This window comes from Bufo bufo, chromosome 2, assembly GCF_905171765.1.
Source record: "Bufo bufo chromosome 2, aBufBuf1.1, whole genome shotgun sequence".
Lineage (NCBI taxonomy): Eukaryota > Metazoa > Chordata > Amphibia > Anura > Bufonidae > Bufo > Bufo bufo.
Genome location: NC_053390.1, coordinates 287,797,260 through 287,824,105, shown reverse-complemented (window position 1 = coordinate 287,824,105; position 26,846 = coordinate 287,797,260). Strand labels below are relative to the sequence as shown.

General features: G+C 43.9%; 1 protein-coding gene across 2 annotated transcripts in view; it reads left to right on the top strand.

Moving 5' to 3' along the window:
- Positions 1-443: 443 nt before the first annotated feature.
- Positions 444-26,846, top strand: part of THOC5 (THO complex 5) — a 50,784-nt gene continuing 24,381 nt past the window's right edge. Inside the window, exons 1-13 of one of the 2 annotated variants that reach the window (XM_040416680.1) lie at positions 444-622; positions 1,257-1,400; positions 2,243-2,356; positions 2,715-2,812; positions 2,909-3,055; positions 6,146-6,260; positions 7,363-7,495; positions 11,586-11,621; positions 12,960-13,037; positions 15,616-15,656; positions 16,840-16,939; positions 17,038-17,146; positions 17,239-17,340. In XM_040416680.1, the coding sequence (XP_040272614.1) occupies positions 545-622; positions 1,257-1,400; positions 2,243-2,356; positions 2,715-2,812; positions 2,909-3,055; positions 6,146-6,260; positions 7,363-7,495; positions 11,586-11,621; positions 12,960-13,037; positions 15,616-15,656; positions 16,840-16,939; positions 17,038-17,146; positions 17,239-17,340 (1,295 nt within the window). In that variant the 5' untranslated portion in view covers positions 444-544. The remainder of the gene's footprint in view (positions 623-1,256; positions 1,401-2,242; positions 2,357-2,714; positions 2,813-2,908; positions 3,056-6,145; positions 6,261-7,362; positions 7,496-11,585; positions 11,622-12,959; positions 13,038-15,615; positions 15,657-16,839; positions 16,940-17,037; positions 17,147-17,238; positions 17,341-26,846) is intronic. The other variant, XM_040416681.1, reaches the window with a different exon arrangement.

Genomic DNA, 26,846 nt, shown 5'->3' with positions numbered 1-26,846 from the left:
TGTAGGTTAATATGATCCTGATAAAGTCCGCCGGCGAAACGCGTTGCATAGTGGCCATTTTTATCACTGTTACGTTTTATGTATTTTTATTGTGTAAATAAATGGTGGAGTATTTTGGCACACTGATCCCCCAATGTGAATGGATACCGCAAAGTGTCAGCTAAAGTCTGTCTCATCTCCATAAAATCCATTATTCTCTGTTATCAGTAACTGTCCTGGTCTTCAAAAGGACGTCTGTCAGGAAATCCAGAAAAAGGCCTGCCTCCAGAATCACGTCTGTGCAGACTATAGTAAAATATACGGACATAAACATCCGCTCCGAGCATCGACTTGTACGGTCATCTCCTACAGAGGGCGCTCCTCACACTCCTGCACCACCTGCCGAGACCGTTCGTCCTACAGACAGCTCTATGGTGCAGGGCGAGGGTCAGAGGTCACGTTTCCTGGCGGGGCGTGACCTACGAACCGGAAGTGGGCGAACGCTGCTCCGTTCATTCGCTTGGATTTTCTTCCCAGTGTAGTAGAATTGACATCATCCTAAAGAATGTCTTCAGATGCCAAGAAGAGGAAGCCAAAAGTGTTTCGCAGTGAAGAAGGGAAGAGAAGCCGCCATGAGGAGCAGGTGATGAGCGCTGATATAGTTAAAGGGGTTCTCCGGATCCCTTACTAAAGCAAGTTCCCGTACTGTACCCAACATGATGAGCCCATTCGGGTCAAAAACATAATTTATTACTGATTCCTGGCACTTACCATTTGCTTTCTTTGCTGGCGTGTTTGTTTACTCAGCTTCATGCTGAGACTACACTTCCCATAATGCCTTGCTGTAAGAGGCATGTAGTAAGCTTTTACCTCTGCTGCCAGCTCTCCGCTCAGTACGAGATCTTGTCCCAATATATGGAACTAGGAGAATATTGCTTGGACGGCACATGTGTGTTCCTTCGCAGCTTATACCCCTGTAATGACCCTCAAAATGCCCAGTCACCTTATACCAGTTATACGTACCTTGCTCCTGATGCCCGCACGGCTGCAGCTGCATCTCCCCTGCAATGCTAGGGAGGCTCGATCCTGTCGCGGGCGGCTATTGGCCCGGGCCAAGCCCTGTTTAGTCTGGTCCTGCACTTTGCCTCCCTGTTCTTGCTGATCTGCAGACAGTGGGACTGATGGAGTAACACATGACTGAAGGATGCGAAAGGGTCTATGTAATGACAGGTTCTTGTCTGTTAAGCTTAGAGTTGTCATTTTTATTGTTTGTACAGGAGGGGCGATATTACAGTGAGGAATCGGAGGTAGATTTACGAGACCCAAAAAAGGACTACGAGCTGTACAAGGAGACCTGTGAAGATCTGCAGAGGCTCATGGCTGAAATTCAGGATCTGAAAAGCAAGGAGAGCAAAGATGCGGTAAGTATATTTAGTGAAAGTTAGTTATCATGTCATTTTTAACACACAGTGAATGGCGAAAAAGTAAAATCCAAGAAAAAATTGTGGAATTTTTTGTTTTCCAGTTTCACCCCGCAAATAATTTTTTCCTCTTTTTCCAATACAAGATATTCTAAATTAAATGGTGCCGTTAAAAATAATACAATTTGCCCCACAAAAAAAGCCTTGATAAGGCTGTGTGAGCGGAAAAATAAAAAATGATGGATCTCGAATGGCCGAAAGGATAACAGAAACGAAAATTGGGAACGCTCCTTAAAAGGGTTATTTGATCCCTGAAATGCCCCCTCCCCACCCCCATATGCCTGGGACCCTCACGCACAATGTACTTACCTCGCTCCTGGTCCCCGCACGCCCACCGCTGTACTGCGGATGAAAACATTCCGGGGGGGCGGGGGGGAGGGAGAGAGCCAATGTTTTTATTTGCACAACAGGGAGATGCAGCAGCGGCTGTGCGGAGACCAGGAGTGACATGGGTGCTGGGGAACGCGGTAAGTACATTGAGTGTGAGAGGCCTGGGCATATGGGGGGGCATTTCAGGGATCAGATAACCCCTTTGGGTGTTAAAGTAGCTTTCATAAAATCGCTGTACATGATCCACAGTGCCAGCTGAGTGCAGAGTGTTCGTGATCAGTGGGCTTCACCTGCGTTTCCACTGCTCAGTTTTGTACCTATGCTGTGTATAGAGAGAGAGCTTTTATCAGCAGCTTATTGGAAAATAAAAAATGGATCTGTATCATCCTATTGTAGATAGCGGTTTCCATTGATTTTCAGTTTAATCTCAACTTCACTGTTTTCTGCATCAGTCTGCAGAGATCGAGGAAAGACGGATCCAGAGTTGTGTACACTTCATGACCCTGAAAAAACTGAATCGCTTGGCTCACATCCGCCTAAAAAAATCTAGAGATCAAACTCATGAGGTACATGATTTTACGTTATTGTTTAACTTTTACTATATAGGCTGATAGGGGCAGCATTTAACTAATTGTATGGTTTGTAATTTACTTTGTTTAATGCGTAATTTTCCTTGAAAGTATTTTTTCACTATTCATTTGTCACCTGTTCATAGGATAGTTGATTAATATTAGATGAGTAGTGGTTCAGCCACTAGAACTCCCCTGGCTATTTCCACATTTTACTATTGCTTCATTAATCTCATCCTCACCATGGACTGTGGAGACCCAGCTGTTGTACCCTCTCCAGTCTAACATTTATCACCTATCTTGTCGGTTTATTGGATGTATAGACCCTTCATCTATATTTCATTTCTCTCTCCAGGCTAAACAGAAGGTGGATGCATATCATTTGCAGCTGCAGAACTTGTTGTATGAAGTTATGCACCTTCAGAAGGAGATCACCAAGTGTCTGGAGTTTAAGTAATACTGAGATGCCTTTTTCTGTGTGCGTAGAACGAGTAAAAATAATATAAATCCTGCGTGTCTTCATGTATTGTCTCTGTGCTCGCAATGCAGGTCAAAACATGAAGAAATTGAACTTGTGAGTGTGGAAGAGTTTTATCGAGAGGGTCCTCCAGAGATTTGCAAGCCAGAGATTACATCCAATGACCCACATCAGCAAACATTAGCTCGTCTGGACTGGGAGCTTGAACAGAGGAAAAGGTAAGAAATAGTTGTCTTATATTCTACTAGGTCTTGTACTTTACACATTTTAACCACTTGCCATCTGGGCCATTTGCCCCCTTCCTGACCAGGCCTAATTTTGCAAAACTGACCTATCTCACTTTATGTAGTAATAACTTTGGAACGCCTTTACTTATCCAAGTCATTCAGAGATTGTTTTCTCGTGACACATTGTACTTCATGATGGTCATAAATTTGAGTCAATATATTTCACCTTTATTTATGAAAAAATCGCAAATTTACCAAAATTTTTGAAAAATTTGCAATTTTCTAAATTTCAATTCCTCTGCTTTTTAAACAGAAAGTGATACCTCATAAAATATTTATTACTTAACATTCCCCATATGTCTACTTTATGTTGGCATCATTTTGGAAATGTCATTTTATTTTTTTAGGACGTTAGAAGGCTTAGAAGTTTAGAAGCAATTCTTCACATTTTTAAGAAAATTGCCAAAACCCACTTTTTAAGGACCAGTTCAGGTCTGAAGTCACTTTGTGGGGCCTACATAGTGGATACCCCCATAAATGACCCCATTGTAGAAACTACACCCCTCAAGTTACTTAAAACCGATTTTACAAACTTTGTTAACCCTTTAGGCGTTCCACAAGAATTAAAGGAAAATGGAGATCAAATTTTTAAATTTCACTTTTTTGGAAGATTTTCCATTTTAATCCAATTTCTTCTTTAACACATCGATGGTTAACAGCCAAACAAAACTCAATATTTATTACCCAGATTCTGCAGTTTACAGAAACACCCCACATGTGGTCATAAACTGCTGTATGGGCACATGGCAGGGCGCAGAAGAAAAGGAACTCCACATGGCTTTTAGATGCCATGTCCCATTTGAAACCCCCCTGATGCACCCTTACAGTAGAAACTCCCAAAAAGTGACCCCATATTGGAAACTAGGTAATAAGGTGCCAGTTTTATTGGTACTATTTTTGGGTACATATGATTTTTTGATCATTAATTATAACACTTTATGGGGCAAGGTGACCAAAAAATTTGTTGTTTTAGCACAGTATTTATTTATTTTTAAAGCGTTCACTTGAGGGGTTCAGTCAAGTTACATTTTTCTAGAGCAGATTGTTACGGACGTGGCGATACCTAATATGTATACTTTTTCTTATTTATTAAAGTTTTACCCAATAATAGCCTTTTTGATACAAAAAAATTATGTTTTAATGTGTCCATGTTCTGAGAGCTATAGTTTTTTTTTTTTTTTTTTTTGAGAGATTTTCTTATGTAGGGGCTCATTTTTTGCGGGATGAGGTGACAGTTTTAATGGTACCATTTTGTGGGACATACGCCTTTTTGATCACTTGGTGTTGCACTTTTTGTGATGTAAGGTGACAAAAATCGCTTTTTTTGACAGTTATTTATTTTTATTTTTTATGGTGATTATTGGACTAGGTCTATTATGTGATATATTTATAGAGCCGACCGTCACGGACGCGGCAATACCAAATATGTCTATTTTATTTTATTTTTTCTATTTTTTTTATTTTTTTTATTCCTTACTTGGGGAATTTTTTTTTTTACATGTGAAAACTTAATTATTTTTTTTTAAACATTTTATTTTAATTTTTTTTATTTTACACTTTGCGTCCCCCATAAGGTCATACAAGACCTCTGGGGGACATTTAACTTCACTTTTTTTTTTTTTTTTTTCACTGTTGATTTCTCCTATAACTGGGGCTGACATAGTAGCCCCAGTTACAGGAGAAATGCACCCCCAGAGAGGCTGTACAGCAGAATACAGAGCTGTACAGCCTCAGTGCAGGGCTGATCGAGGTCTCTGAAAGACCTCACAGCTCCTGCACTCTCCCGGCTCAGACAGTCACATGTCCTGGAGATCGTGCTGATTGGTCTCCAGTGAAAACAGCTGCTGGGTGAGTGTAAATGTTCCGATCTCCCTCTCCTGCTAGCACTAATGAGAGGGAGACAGTACAAGCCTTTCTGAGCGCTGTAACTGCAGATTACAGCGCTCACAACACATGCTCTGGAGACTATGCTGATTTGTCTCCAGTGTAAACAGCTGCTGGAGGATCGCTGCTGGAGTATGAATGTACCGATCTCCCTCTCCTGCCAGCGCTACAGAGAGGGAGACGGTAGAAGCATTTCAGAGCGCTGTAACTGGAAATTACAGCGCTCACATGCCCCGGAGACCATGCTGATCGGTCTCCAGGGCTTACAGTTAAGAATTATGATCGCGATGCCTACTTTAAATACCGATCTCCCTCTCTGACTGGCAGTAATAAGAGGGAGATGGTAGATGCATTTGTGATCGCTCTGACTGCTTGTCAGAGCGATCAAAAGCCTGGAGACCAGCAAAAAAGGTCTCAGGGTAAAGCTCCATGTTCTTGGCTGTCAGGAGGGAGCTTAGTCATGGAGTTTCTATGTACAGGGGCGGAGCACAGGGGGGAAAGCTGCAGGACGTTTTAAAACGTGCTATCAGAAATAGAGATCCACCTCCTGGACGTTTATAGTCAATGGGCAGACGGGAGGTGGTTAAGAACAAGTTGAGGGACGTTTACTAAGCTTGTATTGTGTAGGTGTCTAGCTCTCAGGTGGAGCGAAAAGTATCACACTTCAGCTCGGATCTGGAGTTTGTTCAATCTCCCTAACTTGGAGAACGTGATCAAAAAGTGACCCAGCAAATAAAATCAAATGTTGCTTTGTTTCTTAACATTAAAAAGATACAGCACATATGACTAAGACCTGAATTGGTCGAAACGCAACAGAAGATTATGGAAATATGTGTGGTATCTTTTTAAAGTGAAGATATAAAGCAACCTTTTGATTTTATTTGTTGGCGTAGACTTCAGTTACTAGTGCGTGGCAGGGCAGAGATGTGCCTCATTTATTAAGCCGCTTCTCAAGCCAGTGAAGGAAGGGAGATTAAGACTGCTGTATGGGTACTTCAGTCTTGATAAATTTCCTCCCTTGATTATTTTTTTTATATATATGTTTTGCCATTTATATAGATTCTAGTCCGTTTTTGTCTTCGAAGCAATCTTAGTATTTTGTGAAAGAAATGCTATTGGTTTCTTGTCTATTCCTAGGTTGGCAGAGAAGTATAAGGAGAGTTTGGCTAGTAAAGAGAAGATTCTAAAGGAGATCGACATTAAGAAGGAATATCTGAACAGCCTCCAGCCACAGCTTCAAAGCATTATGCAGGTAGTTAACGCTAGGATTCCTTTAATCAACATTTGCTCATATTTTCTTTCCACAGCACATTCGATTAGGCTGGGGCTACATGTAGACTTTTTAGCACATTCCAAATAGAACTAATGCTTGATTGCTGAACTCCATATTACAGCATTCTAGATTCATACTTTAAATTGGAAAGTTGCGCCCCAAAAAGCATGTTTCCAAAGTCTTATATTTGTATAAGAAGGAATGGTAATGCTTAAAGAAGTTTTGAAGGACAGTTATGCTGAAAGGCAGAGTACTCCTATTTATAAGTAATAAGGCAGTTCTCCAGACAAATAGGTGGGTATGGGTGACTGCCTGGCAAGATGCCCTGCTACTAGAGACGGCCCAATGCATCTGCATGGTCTCATGATGGCTAGTAGGGTACTGTGTGGAGAAGTGAAATGCCTGCATTTTGGGAATAGAAAGATGGCCTAGTCATTGAAATTTTTAAAAATGTTTTACATAGAGAACTCTGCACCCCAAGTTCAGTTGCTTCAAAGATGTATTATTTTGCAGGCAATCCAAAATAGTAAGGGTTCGATCTTTTAATTACTGACCTTTCTCAAACACATTTTCTGCTTAGGAGGAGGCATAATACTCTACTTGGTGCTATGATACAGGCCTCGGCCCTCTAGAAAAGAGTTGATGATGGTGTCTTTATAGGGCCAAATACAGCAATATTTGATAACTGAAGACTTTTGGTGTGCCTTGCCCCATCAACCTTTTACAGTATGTTTTACAATCAGTGTTACTTTTCATGCTCAAAGTGGGCATAAAAATTGGTCTGGATTTGGCCAACTTGACCTGACCTGACCTGACCTTGATGGTGTATTATGAGCAATTAGAAATCTGTATCCTGTATTTCATTGGAAAGGCCTTTTGATAGCCATTTTCCTTTTACTGCAAATTAGGTCCTAATTGTCAGAAAGTACTGTAAAAAGTATCAAAATGTTATTTCTGCCTTTTTAATCTTGGCTACACATAAGCATAAAGAGCAGTGAGCCTTTCTCTATTGGGGCCAGAATGTTTTTTTAAATATGTTCTTTTGCTTTGGAAAATTGAAATATTTAACTTCCCTTTTCAGGCTTCTTTGCCGGTACAGGAATACTTATCAATGCCATTTGATTGTATGCATAAACAGTATGAGACAGCACGACATCTACCTGCACCTCTGTATGTGCTGTTTGTTCAAGCTGGCGCCTACAGCCAGGCATGTGGTAAGTGTTTTGGGTTTTTATTTTCTGAAATACGCTTTGATTTCACTTGCTAAGTTCAGATAATGGGGCTCATTTACTAAGTGAACAATGCCACTTTTCGGCATATAAAAAGCTGCTAGACCCCGTTCTGCGACCTTGTTGAACGCCTGTGCGACAATATTTTATGTTACTTGTTCTTGCCACTTGGTAGTTTCTCTGACATATTCACCATCTTTTACACCTGGAAAGAGATGTAAGGGTAGTGAAAACTGCTTAATTCAGGGGCTGGAGTAGTTTTCACTCCAGGCCCACGGACTGCCGGAGGTGCGAATAATTTATGACCTAGGATGTCAGGAAGCGTCATTGGTAATTACAAGGGGCGTGGTTAGTGTCACATGATCTGCTAATATCAGGATACATTTCTCTACCCTAAGGCATGATGGGACAGCAGACACATGGCAAACCAGGAAGGAAGATTTAAGCATGGGGGATCAGGGCTGTGGAGTCTGAGTCGGAGGCAATTATGGGTACCTGGAGTCGGCAAAAATGAACCGACTCTGACGACTCCTAAATTTAAATTGGAATATAAAAATAAAAAGCAAGTTTAAATGTCCCAATTCACAAAAAGTTATAATTACTTCTCTACTGTAAGAATAATGGCCAATGCATGCAGTGCGTCACATTACCGCAAAACAAACACGTTAAGTGACCATGAAGAAGCATGCTTTTCATATGCTTCACTATATGGCACGCAACGCACAGTTAAGGAGCGTCAATACTTATACTTTCCATTGTGTTGTGTTCCGCTGTTACAGGGAACGCAACGCCCATGGTTAACCTAGCCTCTCACTGATAACTGATTAAAGGGAACCTGTCACCGGGATTTTGGGTATAGAGCTTAGGACATGGGTTGCTAGATGGCGGCTAGCACATCCGCAATACCCAGTCCCCATAGCTCTGTGTGCTTTTATTGTGTAAAAAAACCGATTTGATACATATGCAAATTAACCTGAGATGTGTCAGAGCTTGAAAATATGACTCCTCTCTGGTCACACAAGTAAGATATGACTCTTATGTTAATTTGCATATGTATCAAATCGTTTTTTTTACACAATAAAAGCACAGAGAGCTATGGGGACTGGGTATTGCGGCCATCTAGCAGCCCATGTCCTCAGTTCTATACCTAAAATCCAGGTGACAGGTTCCCTTTAAGTAAATATGTTTTTTGCAGGACTAGAGACACTTGTATAAGTGAAGGGAATGGATAGTCAATAGCTCAAGACTGAAGCTGTAAACCATTTGAAAACTGCTGTCATTCAGCTAAGGCTATAAAAACTTGTAAACTCAGATTGTTAGCTTAAACTTTAAACATGACTATGGGATTCTACTGGGGAAATCATGTTGTACAATAAATGCCCCTTCCCCTGTCCCTTCCTGGATCCCCCCACTGCCCTATGTTCAGCAGAAGATCAGCACACAAAGGAGAAGGCAGCAGCTTCTGCCCAACTACCTCTCTGCTATAAGAGCTTAGAAGAACTTGGTGGAACAGCTGTATGTTGCCTTTCTTTCCTTCAAGGAATGTCTAAAATAGATTTGCATATTAAATGCAGAGGAGTCGAAGTTCCAAAAACTGAGGAGTCGGAGCATTTATCTACCGGCTCCACAGCCCTGTGGGGGATAATGGCAAACTGCAAATGAGGTAAAAAAAAAAAACTATCCAAGGTAGAATGGGAGCTAAAGTAATTTTATTTATTTTTTATCAAACAATTTTTGAGTTTTTCAAGTATATGACAAGATAGTGTATACAGTACAAGTACGCAACAAAAAACATTAAACATGCCCTCCCCCCCAACCCCCTCCATGCAATGTACTCATGCCAGTACAAGCGAGCAATATCTACAATATCTCTTACTAGGTACTACCTATCTCCTAATATTTACACACAAATGCCCCAACGCTATCTAGGGACTCGATGAAGACACTGAAATCCTTTGTGTGTCCAGCATCCACGCCCTCACAAATGCGGGAGCTCAAGTAATTGATGAAAATACACTTTACAGTCAAAAGTAGTTCATGGCACATATTATGGATAATTGTATGCTCCCAACTCTGTGGGAACAGTTTGGGGAAGGCCTTTTCTGTTCCAGCATGACTGTGCCCCAGTGGTCGGGTGAGTTTAATATGGAAGAACCTGTCTGGCCGCACAGTCCTGATCTCACTGGGATGAATTAGAGCGGAGATTGTGAGCCAGGAACTCTCATCCAACATCAGCAAAATTATCGTTCACCAGACGAACCGTTGTTTCGATCAAATAATGTTTGAGTTTTTACATAACTTATTTTTTGCCCCATAAGACGCTTCTTACCCCCCCACCCCCCTGCCCCAAAAGTGGGGGGGAAATGCCCCTGTGTCTTATGGGGTGAGTATTAATGAGCGCTTATGGAAGCGCTCATTAGTACCGGAGGACCAGGAATCGGTGAAGGCTCTGTGCTCACTGCTTCCTGGTCCTTGGCTGTCGGCTGTGCACACCGTTAGGGCGCTCTGTGACCTCACGCTGTACGCATCAGTTCACAGCACAGCCAACAGCAGGAAAAAGATGATCGCGGGCAGGGAGGAGCTGCGGCGTCCAGGAGCAGGAGAGGTAAGTGTTGTGTTTTTTTTATTTTTTATAAAACATGGGGCTGCTGGGGGCTGATCTGAGGCAATAGGGGTGATGAGAGGCATAACGGCTGATAATGGGGTTGATGAGAGGCATAAGGGCTGATAATGGGGGCTGATGAGAGGCATAAGGGCTATTGAGCTATTGATTGCCATGTTTGTTACAATAGATGTACAACAGCTAGTTTGCAGAACTACAAAGAGACAGTTTAGAAATGGATCCCAAAACATATGAAAGGAGATCCAGCGACATGGATAGTCGATAGACTAAGTTAATCAAAGCAAGAATCTCCTGCTAATAGCACCGCAGATTAGGACAGCTCCACAGCATATGCACTGTCTGCGTCATCATGTAGAGTCTGCCTGAAGGCCAATATTATACATAAGAAAAAAAAAGGGGGGTGTTAAAACTCTATTCACTAGATAAATATGAAATCTGTGTCTGTGTGCAAAGCTTAAAGGGGTTGTGGAAAAATATATTATATATTTTTTTGCAATCGCCCGCCCCCCCCTCCAGTATCTTGCTGTTGCTCCTTAGAGACTAATTTGCATTTTAAAATATAATATTTCTCAGCAATGCAGTCGCATATGAACATGGGGACCAACACATGCCCTTACAAGGGAGACCAACACCCCTCACCTCTGCCAATCAGTTGTTCTCCAGTAGCTCGAGCACTAGATCTACAGAGCGCCATCCCTTCTGTAATGGACATTGCTGGTTACTATAATGCTGCAGTTCCAGATCCATCTACAACAGAACGGATGGAGCTGTATAATTCTGACGGCATTGGAGGTACTGCAGAACGGCTGATCGGGACCCCGTCAATCTGATATTGATGACCTATCCTGAGCATAGCTTATCAATATTAATTCCTGGATAAACCCTTGAATATTTTTTTCCAAGTAAAAAAATATTAAAGGGGCTTGAGGTAAAATAAAGTGGAGGCCTCAAACATGGCACATAGTAACATGTTATCCCTGTCTATTTTGTGTTTACATGAGGATCTCCAATAGTAGCGGTTAAACCTCATTGGCCATTAATAATGGAAAGTTCATCATTAAACATTGTTTTTGGTTATGTACCGTAGGTTAAAATTGCTTTCAGACTATGCTAAGCCTTTTCATCAGGTAGCACAAGTTCCATCAGAAGTGACCTTAATATTTGCTTATGTGTTGGTTTTTGTCATCTTTGCTATCTTATATTTGTTTTTTCTTATCTTTCCCATTTTTGGAGCTTTGCACATTACTTTTGTAAAAAAATTAATAAAAAAGAATTGGCTGGAAGGATTTACAGGGGCCTGAAGTTTAGTAACCTGGGTCAGCCATTTGTTCAGTGCTTCACACATCAGCATATCACCACGCACTTCTCCTTGCTGTCCCTTCATACATCATCTGGTCTATTTATCACTCTTAATTTCTTTCTTTCTCTGTATCTCCCTTGTCTTGATGTCAGCCCATATGAAGAGTTACTCCCAGCCCTATAGGCAGGGTGAGTATACGTCTTCTCTGTCACTTTAAACCTGTGTGGTAAATTACAGACACACAGGGCATTTTGCTTCCAGTATCAAGGTGGCTTTTGCATGATTACAAATGGGAGAGACTTTGTAGTGGCCATAAGTCTCATGGTGTGTTTTTTTTTTTTTCTTTTTGCTGGCTATTGGTCTTGTGCTTTGTGGTGTGGAGCTTGGGGGATTAACAGTGGTGCTGGGGCAGATGGCACATGAGAAAATGTTGTTAATCCTGAAATAAAAAAAAGTTGCTGCTACTAGCTTGTCCTCTACCAGCTCAGTTCATGCATAATTGAGGCTACTTTCACATTAGCGTTTTTCTTTTCCGGCATAGAGTTCCGTCACAGGGGCTCTATACCGGAAAAGAACTGATCAGGCATATCCCCATGCATTCTGAATGGAGACAAATCCGTTCAGTTTGCATCAGGATGTCTTCAGTTCAGTCATTTTGACTGATGAGGCAAAAGAGAGAACCGTAGCATGCTACGGTTTTATCTCCGGCGAAAAAAACTGAAGACTGTATTAGTGCCGGATCCGGCATTCAAAATACTGGAATGCCGGATCCGTCCTTCCGGTCTGCGCATGCGCAGACCTTTAAAAATAAGGGGAAAAAAATACCGGATCCGTTTTGCCTGATGACACCGGAAAAACGGATCCGGTATTGCAATGCATTTTTCTGACTGATCAGGATCCTGATCAGTCTGAAAAATGCCTGATCAGTCAGAAAAAATGACATGCGTTTGCATACAGTTTGCCTGATCAGGCAGTCAGTTCAGGCAACGGAACTGCCTTCCGGAATCAAACAGCGCAAGTGTGAAAGTACCCTGACTTACTGTAAGTGCATACTCTACCGGCTCAGTTCATGCTCAGTTGGCATACTGTAGCTTGTGCCCTACCGGCTCAGTTCATGCTCAGTTGGCATACTGTAGCTTGTGCCCTACCGGCTCAGTTCATGCTCAGTTGGCATACTGTAGCTTGTGCCCTACCGGCTCAGTTCATGCTCGGTTGACATACTGTAGCTTGTGTTTTACTGGCTCAGTTTATACTTGGTTGACATACTGTAGCGTGTGCTCTACCGGCTCAGTGGACTTACTGTATGTAGCGTGTAGCTCAGTCTTTGTTCAGTTGAGACAGCGTCTGCTCTGCCAGCTAAACACAACACCAACCCTAAGGCGGTGAGGCGCTGTGGAGACTGACTCCAATTGGTGTTGATACTGTCCCTAAATGGTGTGCATTATATCAGAATGATATACAACATTTTTTTTTTTACTTTTTAAAAATTTTATAATGACTTTGAAATCTGCCATCTTGTTTTGTAGATAAGAAGCTTGTGGTCAGCATTGAAGGCAGTGTTGAAGAAGCAAAGGCCTTATTTAAACCACCCGAGGATTCTCAAGGTATATAATGTAATATGGATATGTGGTTTTTTAACAGCAGTATTACTAAGGGCTGTCAACTTAAAAATTGGCCAGGCTGTGTGTTTTTTGTTTTTTTAAAGCTGGAAATTTTGACCCTTACCTTCCACCCTTTTGCTACCAGTGCCGTACATGTACGCCGCTGGAGCAATGTGTAAACTTGGCGCCCGCTCACATGTACAGTGGGCGTCATGGCCAGCAGGTCTCAAGTGAGATCACGGCATCTGAAGTGTAAAAAACCCGCTCCTACCGACATCCCCTGCGGCCAATGGGGATGTCGGTAGTTGCTTTGAATGCTCTGAGTCTCGCTGACGAGACTCACAGCATTCATGCTTCAATTCTTATTTTGGCCACCATAAGGCCAAACATGAGAAAAGAGCAATTGACAGTAATAAATTTAATAAAAAATAAAAAAAGATTGTTTAAAATGAAATATTAAAAAACAGATTTTATAGGCTCATATATGAGCTTCAAAATCATCACAAAAATTGTTAAATATATAAAGAGACTTTAAAAATATAAATGTTTAAATCGCCCCCCCCATGGAAAAAAGGGTTAATATGGTAAATTTGCCATTTTTTCATCACTTCTTTTACCCCAAAAAAAATTAATAAAATGTGATATAAAAAAGTTACACATACTCCAAAATGGTATCGATAAAAAGTAAAGATTGTCCCGCAAAAATTGAGCCCCTATACAGCTCAATAGACATAACTATAAAAAAAAGTTATGGGGGGTCAGAATATGGTGCTGTAAAAAAAAATTACATTTATTTTTACACTATTTAGACATAAAAAAACCTATACATATGGGGTATTGTTGTAATCGAACTGACCCAGAGAATGAAGGGCATGGGTCAGTTGTGCTGCAGACGAAACGCTGTGGGAACAAAACCCGTAAAACGTGGAGGAATTGCGTTGTTTTTTTTACAATTCCATCCCATTTGAATTTTTTTTTTAACGCTTCCCACTATATTGTATGCCATAAATAATGGTGGCATTAGAAAGTACAACTTGTCCAGCAAAAAAAAAGGCCTCATACAGCTAAATATAAAAAGTTATGGCTCAAGGAAGATAGGGAAGAAAAATGAAAACACAAAAACGAAAAAACCTCCAGTATCCTAAGGGTTAAAAGACTATTGCGTCAAAAGAATGATATCTCGAGTTTTTGGCCCCAAGTATAAAATAATATCTTTCAGTTTAAGGGTACTTTCACACTTGCGTTAAACTTTTCCGGCATTGAGTTCCGTCGTCGGGGCTCAATACCGGAAAATAACTGATCAGTTTTATCCTAATGCATTCTGAATGGAGAGCAATCCGTTCAGGATACATCAGGATGTCTTCAGTTCAGTCACTGTACGTTTTTTGGATGGAGAAAATACTGCAGCATGCTGCGGTAGTTTCTCCGTCCAAAATTCCGGAACACATGCCGGATCCTGCATTATTTTCCATTGAAATGCATTAATGTCTGATCCGGCCCCAAGTGTTCCGGAAAAACGAATCTGGTTTTGCGGTCTGTGCATGTGCAGACCTTTTTGAATATGTGAAAAAGATAAATATCGGATCTGTTTTTCCGGATGACAACCAGAGAGACGGATCTGGTATTGCAATGCATTTGTGAGACCGATCCGGATCCGTTAACAAATGATAGCCTTTTGCAGATTGCCGGACCCGGCAACCAGTTCCGGCGACAGAACTGCCTGTTGGAATTCAACAACGCAAGTGTGAAAGTACCCTGACAGTAAATATGATACTGACAGGGCATCATCTCGTGTGTATGATCTGGTATTTAAAAGGCGACTGGTAAAGTAGCCTCCTCTATGTCATTTAGATTATCACAGCTGTATGTTTCATAGAGCATTTTATACCCCTGCTTTCACTTGAATGGGGCTAAGCCGGGCCGAGGCCACATGACTCATGATCGTGACATCACTGGCCTACAATAGGCAGCAAGAAGGCAGCGACGCTCAGGGGTGTCAGACGCCCACCGATCAGATGCTGATAACCTATCCAGAGTAGGGTCATCAGTTACAAAACATCGGATAATCCCTTTAAAGGAGTTGTCTTGCCATATATATTGATGACCTATCGTCAGGATAGGTCATCAATATCAGATCGGCGGGGGTCCAACACCTGGTACCCCCGCTGATCATCTGTTTGAAGGGGAGGCAGCATGTGAGCACCGCTTTCTGTTTATTACACTGCCTGTCGCCTCGGAAGTGCAGTGTAATGACAAGCACTCGCTCCGTTCACTTGAATGGAGCGAGTACGTGTAATTAGACCACGACACGTGGAGTGCCGCCTCCTCTTTAAACAGCTGATCCGCGGGTGTCGATAGATCATCAGTTTATATGGCAGGACAACCCCTTTAACCAAAAACTTCCCCAATCTCCCCTAAATGAATGATATTTCCATTGATATATGTTGCCATGGAGTCCCTAACCATTAGATGGTTAATGTAGAGAAATTCTGTAAATAAAATCACAGATTTCTTGTGCAGTTCTTCAAATATGTCTTAACATGAATATGATTTAACATTGCTCCTTTCTATCTTCTTTTAGATGATGAAAGTGATTCTGATGCAGAGGAGGAGCAAACTACAGTGAGGCTTTTTTTAATGATAAATGTTAACCTGTAGGATTTTATTTAACACATTTTTTTTATTTTTTGTCATGTACAGATTCCTACCCAGTCATTCTTCATCTTACAATATATATTTAGTTAGAGTAGCTAAGGTTTGAGTTTATTTTTAATACAGCGTAGAGACAGCGATGTTCAACATTTTTGTAATATATTGTATATGGGAAAGATGTTTCATTGTACTAGAGAACAGGATGTCACATAGGAAGGATGATCGGCAATGATAGTTTGGGGCACATGTACATAGGGACTGGGGTAGTGACGAGGCAGGCTGAAAGCACCCACATGTACACATAGTAGAACGCTGAAGTCTTTCCTTAGCAATGCTCCGTTAGAGCTTTGCTAAGAAGATTTTTCTCACCCTGTTTTCTATTATAAACATCTTTACCTAATTAAAGGGGTTATCCATGACTATAAAATGTCGTCGTCCCCCCATGTGCAGGGCCCCTCACACTGAATATACTTACCTGGTTCGCCACATGAAAACATCCGGTGTTGGGGGGGAGAGAGGCAGCCAATGGCTCCATGTCCAACCATATGTATTCAGGCTAGACGCGGCCCAAAAGGTTACTAGAGCCTCCTTTTGAATTGTACAGTTCTCCCCAATGAACTTATCCTTTCATTCAGCACAGTGGCCCATTGGTTAGCATTGGTAGGTACCTTGCAGTCTTGGGTTCAAATGACCAAGGACATCATCTGCATGGAATCTGTATGTTCTCCTAGTTGGCGTAGGTTTCCTCCGGGTACTCTGTGTTTCTCCCACACTCCAATGAAATACTGATTGTGAGCTCCATTGGGGACAGCGAGTGATGATAATGTCTGTAAAGCGCTGTGGAATATAGAAGCACTATGTAAGTGAGTAACATATATGAATGTAATCACTCACATGTAGCAGCATTACATTAAGACACATAAAGTTGTATTCAATTCTAGCAACTCATTTTTTTGTCAGCGAGTGTGTGTGTATATACCCTTAGTATTACACATGTAAAATGGCTTAAGGCCTCATTGTGTTCTGCTGAAACTTAGCAGTTGAATAAAAAGCATGTCCACAATCTTTTCACCCATCTTGGAGTACCATATATATAAATAAATAAAATCTCACTCTTCTTTTTTTTTTCATTTTTTTTTTTTTTTTCTTATAGAAACGTCGGCGTCCAACACTTGGGGTGCAGCTAGATGATAAAAGGAAGGAGATATTAAAGAGGCACCCACTCTGTGTTTCCCTCATAGTAAAATGCAAAGGTAATTTAGTAGTGGCCGGTGGATGACAGTAGGATAAGTGTTTGTTGGTAAGAAGTATTGTAACGTGTTCATTCCATTTGGTCTCTTCTGAATTACAGATAACAGCTCTTTAAATCTTACTTGCTACTTCCTTATGAACCTCAATATACTCACTGTGAAGGCAAAAGTCTTTCCAGCGTCTGAACTGGCAAGCTCCATCAATGCTGGGTAAGTGAAGAAAAGAAAAATCCCATAGAATACAGCTATTTATTTTTTTTTTTTTTTTTTTTTTCACTTTGTCTTTTTTTTCCTTAACCTAGTGAGCTACTGAACCCTGACACAGTTCTCAGCTGCCTCTACCCCGGAGATGATGGAAAGAAAACTCCCAACCCAGCTAACCAGTATCAGTTTGATAAAGTGGGGTGAGTTATACTTAAGTACTTAAAGGGACATGGCAGTATATAGGGTATCTCTGGTTAAACAAGACATGTCACCTCCCCTGTCTGTTTTAGTAACTACTTGCATTCCTCATGTAAAAACCGTTCTGAAGCATCTTTATGACTCTATATACCATTCCTTCATTATTCCTTCTAGAAGATATGAATAAATTACTAGCAGTTTGCAATGAAGGTCTAGATGGGTGTTACCCATTGGGGTGGGTCCCTGCACAGTCTGACATTATCCAATCAGGGCTGAGAAATCCAAGAGTGTGTGGTGGCTTACCTGTCGTGGCAAATTGATAAGCTGCTCTGTTTAAAAGGTTTCCCTGAAAAGCGCGCTAACACGTGGGACGCCAATCTCAGGAGCAGCATCAACACGCCGCCGAACTAATGAATCTGTCAGATTGCGAGGGCATCTCCTGTGCACAGCCCTCTTCAGATCACCCCACAGATTTTCAATCGGGTTCAGGTCTGGGCTCTGGCTGGGCCATTCCAAAACTTTAATCTTCTTCTGGTGAAGCCATTTCTTTGTTGATTTGGATGTATGCTTTGGGTCGTTGTCATGCTGAAAGATGAAGTTCCTCTTCATGTTCAGCTTTCTAGCAGAAGCCTGAAGGTCTTGTAACAATATTGACTGGTATTTGGAACTGTTCATAATTCGCTCTAGCATAACTAAGGCCCCAGTTCTAGCTGAAGAAAAACGGCCCCAAACCATGATGCTGCCACCACCATGCTTCACTGTGGGTATGGTGTTCTTTTGGTGATGTGCAGTGTTGTTTTTGCGCCAAACATATCTTTTGGCATTATGGCCAAAAAGTTCAACCTTGGTTTCATCAGACCATAATACCTTTTCCCACATGCTTTTGGGAGACTTCAGATGTGGTTTTGCAAAATGTAGCCTGGCTTGGATGTTTTTCTTCGTAAGAAAAGGCTTTCGTCTTGCCACTCTACCCCATAGCCCAGACATATAAAGAATACGGGAGATTGTTGTCACATGTACCACACAGCCAGTACTTGCCAGATATTCCTGCAGCTCCTTTAATGTTGCTGTAGGCCCCTTGGTAACCTCCCAGACCAGTCTTCACTGTGTTCCATGGTATATCTAATGCCTTGGAAATTCTTTTGTACCCTTCTCCTGACTGATACCTTTTAACAATGAGATCCCTCTGATGCTTTGGAAGCTCTCTGTGGACCATGGGTTTTGCTGTGGGATGCGACTAAGAAAATTTCAGGAAAGACCAACTAGAGCAGCTGAACTTCATTTGGGGTTAATCAGAGGCACTTTAACCACTTCAGCCCCCAGTGCTTAAACACCCTGAAAGACCAGGCCACTTTTTACACTTCTGACCTACACTACTTTCACCATTTATTGCTCAGTCATGCAACTTACCACCCAAATGAATTTTACCTCCTTTTCTTCTCACTAATAGAGCTTTCATTTGGTGGTATTTTTTCTTTGCTGCTGACATTTTTACTTTTTTTGTTATTAATCGAAATTTAACGATTTTTTTGCAAAAAAAATGACATTTTTCACTTTCAGTTGTCAAATTTTGCAAAAAAAACTACATCCATATATAAATTTTGCTCTAAATTTATTGTTCTACATGTCTTTGATAAAAAAAAATGTTTGGGTAAAAAAAAAAATGGTTTGGGTAAAAGTTATAGCGTTTACAAACTATGGTACAAAAATGTGAATTTCCGCTTTTTGAAGCAGCTCTGACTTTCTGAGCACCTGTCATGTTTCCTGAGGTTCTACAATGCCCAGACAGTACAAACACCCCACAAATGACCCCATTTCGGAAAGTACACACCCTAAGGTATTCGCTGATGGGCATAGTGAGTTCATAGAACTTTTTATTTTTTGTCACAAGTTAGCGGAAAATGATGATTTTTTTTTTTTTTTTCTTACAAAGTCTCATATTCCACTAACTTGTGACAAAAAATAAAAAGTTCTATGAACTCACTATGCCCATCAGCGAATACCTTGGGGTCTCTTCTTTCCAAAATGGGGTCACTTGTGGGGTAGTTATACTGCCCTGGCATTCTAGGGGCCCAAATGTGTGGTAAGGAGTTTGAAATCAAATTCTGTAAAAAATGACCTGTGAAATCCGAAAGGTGCTCTTTGGAATATGGGCCCCTTTGCCCACCTAGGCTGCAAAAAAGTGTCACACATCTGGTATCTCCGTACTCAGGAGAAGGTGGGGAATGTGTTTTGGGGTGTCATTTTACATATACCCATGCTGGGTGAGAGAAATATCTTGGCAAAAGACAACTTTTCCCATTTTTTTATACAAAGTTGGCATTTGACCAAGATATTTATCTCACCCAGCATGGGTATATGTAAAAAGACACCCCAAAACACATTCCCCAACTTCTCCTGAGTACGGAGATACCAGATGTGTGACACTTTTTTGCAGCCTAGGTGGGCAAAGGGGCCCATATTCCAAAGAGCACCTTTCGGATTTCACAGGTCATTTTTTACAGAATTTGATTTCAAACTCCTTACCACACATTTGGGCCCCTAGAATGCCAGGGCAGTATAACTACACCACAAGTGACCTCATTTTGGAAAGAAGACACCCCAAGGTATTCCGTGAGGGGCATGGCGAGTTCCTAGAATTTTATATTTTTTGTCACAAGTTAGTGGAAAATGATTGGGTTTTTTTTGTGGTTTTTTTTGTTTTTTTTTCCATACAAAGTCTCATATTCCACTAACTTGTGACAAAAAATAAAAACTTCCATGAACTCACTATGCCCATCAGCGAATACCTTGGGGTCTCTTCTTTCCAAAATGGGGTCACTTGTGGGGTAGTTATACTGCCCTGGCATTCTAGGGGCCCAAATGTGTGGTAAGGAGTTTGAAATCAAATTCTGTAAAAAATGACCTGTGAAATCCGAAAGGTGCTCTTTGGAATGTGGGCCCCTTTGCCCACCTAGGCTGCAAAAAAGTGTCACACATCTGGTATCTCCGTACTCAGGAGAAGTTGAGGAATGTGTTTTGGGGTGTCTTTTTACATATACCCATGCTGGGTGAGATAAATATCTTGGTCAAATGCCAACTTTGTATAAAAAAATGGGAAAAGTTGTCTTTTGCCAAGATATTTCTCTCACCCAGCATGGGTATATGTAAAATGACACCCCAAAACACATTCCCCACCTTCTCCTGAGTACGGAGATACCAGATGTGTGACACTTTTTTGCAGCCTAGGTGGGCAAAGGGGCCCATATTCCAAAGAGCACCTTTCGGATTTCACAGGTCATTTTTTACAGAATTTGATTTCAAACTCCTTACCACACATTTGGGCCCCTAGAATGCCAGGGTAGTATAACTACCCCACAAGTGACCCCATTTTGGAAAGAAGACACCCCAAGGTATTCCGTGAGGGGCATGGCGAGTTCCTAGAATTTTTTGTCACAAGTTAGTGGAATATGAGACTTTGTATTAAAAAAAAAAAAAAAAAATCATCATTTTCCACTAACTTGGGACAAAAAATAAAAAATTCTAGGAACTTGCCATGCCCCTCACAGAATACCTTGGGGTGTCTTCTTTCCAAAATGGGGTCACTTGTGGGGTAGTTATACTGCCCTGGCATTTTCCAGGGGCCCTAATGTGTGGTAAGTAGGTAAATGACCTGTGAAATCCGAAAGGTGCTCTTTGGAATGTGGGCCCCTTTGCCCACCTAGGCTGCAAAAAAGTGTCACACATCTGGTATCTCCGTACTCAGGAGAAGGTGGGGAATGTGTTTTGTGGTGTCATTTTACATATACCCATGCTGGGTGAGAGAAATATCTTGGCAAAAGACAACTTTTCCCATTTTTTTATACAAAGTTGGCATTTGACCAAGATATTTATCTCACCCAGCATGGGTATATGTAAAAAGACACCCCAAAACACATTCCTCAACTTCTCCTGAGTACGGAGATACCAGATGTGTGACACTTTTTTGCAGCCTAGGTGGGCAAAGGGGCCCAAATTCCTTTTAGGAGGGCATTTTTAGACATTTGGATACCAGACTTCTTCTCACGCTTTGGGGACCCTAAAATGCCAGGGCAGTATAAATACCCCACATGTGACCCCATTTTGGAAAGAAGACACCCCAAGGTATTCAATGAGGGGCATGGCGAGTTCATTGAAAAAAAAAAATTTTGGCACAAGTTAGCGGAAATTGATTTTTTTGATTTTGTTCTCACAAAGTCTCCCTTTCCGCTAACTTGGGACAAAAATTTCAATCTTTCATGGACTCAATATGCCCCTCAGCGAATACCTTGGGGTGTCTTCTTTCCAAAATGGTGTTATTTGTGGGGTGTTTGTACTGCCCTGGCATTTGAGGGTCTCCGCAATCATTACATGTATGCCCAGCATTAGGAGTTTCTGCTATTCTCCTTATATTGAGCATACGGGTAATGAGATTTTTTTTTTTCCGTTCAGCCTCTGGGCTGAAAGAAAAAAATGAACGGCACAGATTTCTTCATTCGCATCGATCAATGTGGATGAAAAAATCTCTGCCAAAAAAAGAAAAAGGAGGAGAAAGGCGTCTGCCAGGACATAGGAGCTCCGCCCAACATCCATACCCACTTCAGCTCGTATGCCCTGGCAAACCAGATTTCTCCATTCACATCAATCGATGTGGATGAATAAATCATTGCCGGGATTTTTTTTTTTATATATACAAAGTGTTTGCCAAAGTATATGAACACCGCCACCTCCTCAGCTCATATGCCTCGGCAAACGTATCTTTTACTGCAGAGGAGAAATCTCGTCTTGCAGCGCCGCATACACCGACTTGCGTGTAATCTGACAGCAGCGCAATGCTTCTGTCCGAATGCACATCAGTGCTGCAGCTAGTCGATCGGTTGGTCCACCTGAAAGGTAAAAAAAACAAAACAAAAAAGAAAAAACCAGGCCGCAAAGCAATAACTTTATTAACTGTTGAACAGAACATAGAAACTTTTTTTAAACTTTTTTAACTGAACGTTTAACTTTTTTACTTACCGGTATTTTTTTTTTTGTTTAGTTTTTTTTGCCTTTATAGAACAAACCTCTCCTTCCCCATGGGACAATGTGCAAAGCGCAAATCGCCCAAAGATGTGGCGAAGTACGTTATGCACTTTATCCCAGGTGAAAGGAGAGGTTTGCAGCAGCTGTGAGTGAATGGGCCCTAATAGCCCTGTGTGCCTGTCCTGGTGAGATGTGATCCCTATGCTAGGTGTACCTGTGTGTGGTACTTCCGGAAACACTCTCCATAGCATAGGGCAGGGTGGTCAGCACAGTCAGGACAGAAATAGCGGGTGTCACGCCTTATTCCACTCCTGCTACAGACACGACATCTTTTTCGGGGTGACGGTTGGGTTGAGGTACCAGGAACGACACTGGGGAAATGTCGCTCGTGTAGACGGCTAACTACACTGGTGGATGGCGCCACGGAACCTCCTGGGTAAAGGAGGTTCTCGATGATCTCTTCCTGAAATTTGAGGAAGGATCCTGTTCTCCCAGCCTTACTGTAGAGAACAAAACTATTGTACAGCGCCAATTGAATCAAATATACAGACACCTTCTTATACCAGCGTCTGGTTCTGCGGGAAACTAAATACGGAGACAACATCTGGTCATTGAAGTCCACCCCTCCCATGAGCGCATTATAGTCGTGGACACAGAGGGGCTTTTCAATGACACGGGTTGCTCGCTCAATTTGGATTGTCGTGTCTGCGTGAATGGAGAGCAGCATGTAAACGTCACGCTTGTCTCTCCATTTCACCGCGAGCAGTTCTTCGTTACACAAGGCAGCCCTCTGCCCCCTTGCAAGACGGGTGGTTACAAGCCGTTGGGGGAAGCCCACGCGACTAGTTCGCGCGGTGCCACAGGCGCAAATCCGTTCTAGAAACAAATGCCTAAAGAGGGCCACACTTGTGTAGAAATTGTCCACATAAAGATGGTACCCCTTGCCGAATAAGGGTGACACCAAGTCCCAGACTGTCTTCCCACTGCTCCCCAGGTAGTCAGGGCAACCGACCGGCTCCAGGGTCTGATCTTTTCCCTCATAGATCCGAAATTTGTGGGTATAGCCTGTGGCCCTTTCACAGAGCTTATACAATTTGACCCCATACCGGGCACGCTTGCTTGGGATGTATTGTTTGAAGCCAAGGCGTCCGGTAAAATGTATTAGGGACTCGTCTACACAGATGTTTTGCTCAGGGGTATACAAATCGGCAAATTTCAGGTTGAAATGGTCTATGAGGGGCCGAATTTTGTGGAGCCGGTCAAAAGCAGGGTGGCCTCTGGGACGGGAGGTGGTGTTGTCGCTAAAATGCAGAAAACGGAGGATGGTCTCAAATCGTGTCCTGGACATAGCAGCAGAGAACATGGGCATGTGATGAATTGGGTGCGTTGACCAATATGACCGCAATTCATGCTTTTTTGTCAGGCCCATGTTGAGGAGAAGGCCCAAAAAAATTTTAAGTTCGGAAACTTGGACTGGGCATAATAGCTTCCCGGGTTTGCGGTTATAAATTGTGTGGCATACTGGTTGGTCTCTGCCACGACTAAGTCCAAGAGCTCCGCAGTCAAGAACAGCTCAAAAAATCCCAGGGCCGAACCGATTTGAGCCGTCTCAACCCGAACTCCAGACTGGGCGGTGAAAGGGGGAACTACTGGTGCGGCTGAAGTTGGTGACTGCCAATCAGGATTTGCCAGCACCTCAGGGACTCTAGGGGCCTGTCTGTGCGGTGGCTGCGACGGGGTAACTAGTGCACGTGCCACCGTACCAGCTTAAACTGCCCTTCTGGTGCTCGCTACTTCACCAGGTTGTACGGCAGTGCTGGTACTAGGTCCAGGAAGGGCTGCGCTGCTGGTGTATGCCTCACCACGTGATCCGGCAGCGACAGCCCCACTCTGCTGCTCTTGAAGCGGATCCTGCGTAACCTGTGGTCTAGCGACATGGGGCCGGGTACGCCTGGTGCTGCCAGGGACCTCCACCTCCTCGTCCGAACTTTGGGTCAGAGAGCCACTGCTTTCCACAGGTTCATATTCTGACCCGCTAGATTCGTCAGATGAGGGTTCCCACTCCTCATCTGACTGGGTCAGAATCCTGTAGGCCTCTTCAGAAGAATACCCCCTGTTTGACATTTTGGACTACTAAATTTAGGGGTATCTTTTTGTCCCAGATCATCAGGGATAACAGAGTCGCACTAGACCTCTCTGTTCTCCCGGGGTTGAGCTGCGCCAGTGCCGGTCACCCGCACTGCTGCCTCCCCCACAGAAGGCAAGGTGGACCAGGGCAGCCTAGCTCCCCTGCATCCCGCCAGCCCAAGGGTCGCCCGCACGCCAAGTCCCTCTTCCAGCGTCCTGCCACTACGGTGCCAGTAGCTGAAGGGGCGACCCTGCTGGAATGGACCGAGGGTGAAGACGGCTGTGGTAAGAGAGAGGCTTCTCCAGCCCTACGTCCCCGTCCCCCCCGGTCTCCTGCGTGCCTGACCCCCATACTGGGCCTCTAGTCCCCTGCTGGATCTATGCTGGCACCTGCAGAGCGGCAATCTCCTTCTGCCTTACCCCCCCCCCCCCCCTGCCTGGCTCCCATAGACATGCAGCCAGTGGCTGTCTCCACAGCCAGCTACAGAAGCGGCAACATAGTTTATTTCTACCACAGGCACCCGGTCTCTGGGTCCCCCCCCATCTCCTACCGGAGTGTTGCTCAAGGCCTGCCTGACGGCTGTGGAGTGAGGCCTCGCCTCCGGCCGACATTGGTACTCTGGTGCGACCGGGCGCCGCAAAAATCTTAGCCCAGGCTCCGCGGCCTGCTAGGCCGCCATTCCGGGTCCCTGACTCTTCCGGCCGGCGGGGTGGGCTCCCGCGGCCGGCAAGCCGCCATTCCGAGCCCCTGACTCTTCCGGCCGGCGGGTTGGGCTCCCGCGGCCGGCAAGCCGCCATTCCGGGCCCCTGACTCTTCCGGCCGGCGGGGTGGGCTCCCGCGGCCGGCAAGCCGCTATTCCGGACCCCTGACTCTTCCGGCCGGCGGGGTGGGCTCCCGCGGCCGGCAAGCCGCCATTCCGGCCGGCGGGGTGGGCTCCCGCGGCCGGCTTTGGGCTTGACTTCAGCAGGCCCCGGCCGACCGTCGGTGCCGGTCGGTGGGGCTCCGCAAATTGTGGCCCAGGCTTCGCGGCCTGCTGGGCCGCAATTCCGACCGGCCCGCGGGGTGGGCACCCGCGGCCGGTTTGATGCGCCACTCCGCCTCAGGTTCCGGCGGTACATGCCGGGCGCCGCAAATTTAGACCCCGGCCTCACGGCCTGCTAGGCCGCAAAATTCCGGCCTCTGGTGGAGGGGGCGGGAACTTCTCCAGGCGCGAATTTTTCCCGCCGGGAGGTTCCTCCGCCCCCAGGGGATCGCAGCGCCGCCCTCCAGGCCGGATCCATGTTAACCCTTTTGGGTACAGGCCGGCTCCCAATGGGCCTGTATGGCTGGCCCCCCCCTTTTTCCTGACTATCTGTGCCCCTATATGGTGGTCCCCTTTAGCCTCAGAGAGGCTGTGTTTTTAATTTAAAAAAAAAATATATATATATATATATAATATATATATATATATATATATATATATATATATATATATATATTTCTATTGGACTGCGCAGGACGCTGCAGCCTCATCAGTAGTGCTGCATGTCTGCATGCCCTCTTTCCACAGGCGGCATAGTGTTGCGCTCCCAACCTGCGTCGGTGCTAGGGCATTTCCCCTTTTAGGCAGTTTTCCTGCCCTCTTCCAGGATACGGCGCTGGCCAAGTGCATGCGGCCCTTCCGTTGGCAGCATTCATCATCTCTCCAGTTATGGTGCCTGCCATGTGCATCCCCCCCCTCCTAGGCGGGATACTGCACTCTCCCTGGCTGCCGGCTGGCCATGTGCATGACCCCCTTTTAGGCAGAATGCTGCACCTTCACCGGATACGGTGCTGGCCATGTGCATGACCCCCTTCCTAGGCGGAATGCTGCACTCTCTATGGATTTGCTGCCGGCCATGTGCGTGACCCCCTTCTCTAAGCGGAATGCTGCACTCTCACTGGATTCACTGCCGGCCATGTGCGTGACCCCCTTCCATGGGCGGAACGCAGCGCTCTCACTGGATTCGCTGTCGGCCATGTGCGTGACCCCCTTCTTAGGCGGAACGCTACACTCTCACTGGATCTGTTGCCGATCGTGTGCATGACCCCCCTTTTTAGGCGGAATACTGCACTCTCACCGGATTCGGTACTGGCTATGTGCACGACCCCCTTCCATAGGCGGAACGCTGCACTCTCTCTGATGGGCTATGATGAACTTATGTACTATGTTACTATGCTTCACTCTCACTGGTTCCGCTGCCGGCCATAGGCATGATTCAGGCAGCATAAATACATCCCTCTGTCTGTGGTTGTTTTCTCGCAGGTACGTTGCTGGCCATGTGTAAGTACCCCATACATGGCGGGGTGCTTGCACTCTCGCAGGATCCGCTGTCAGCCATA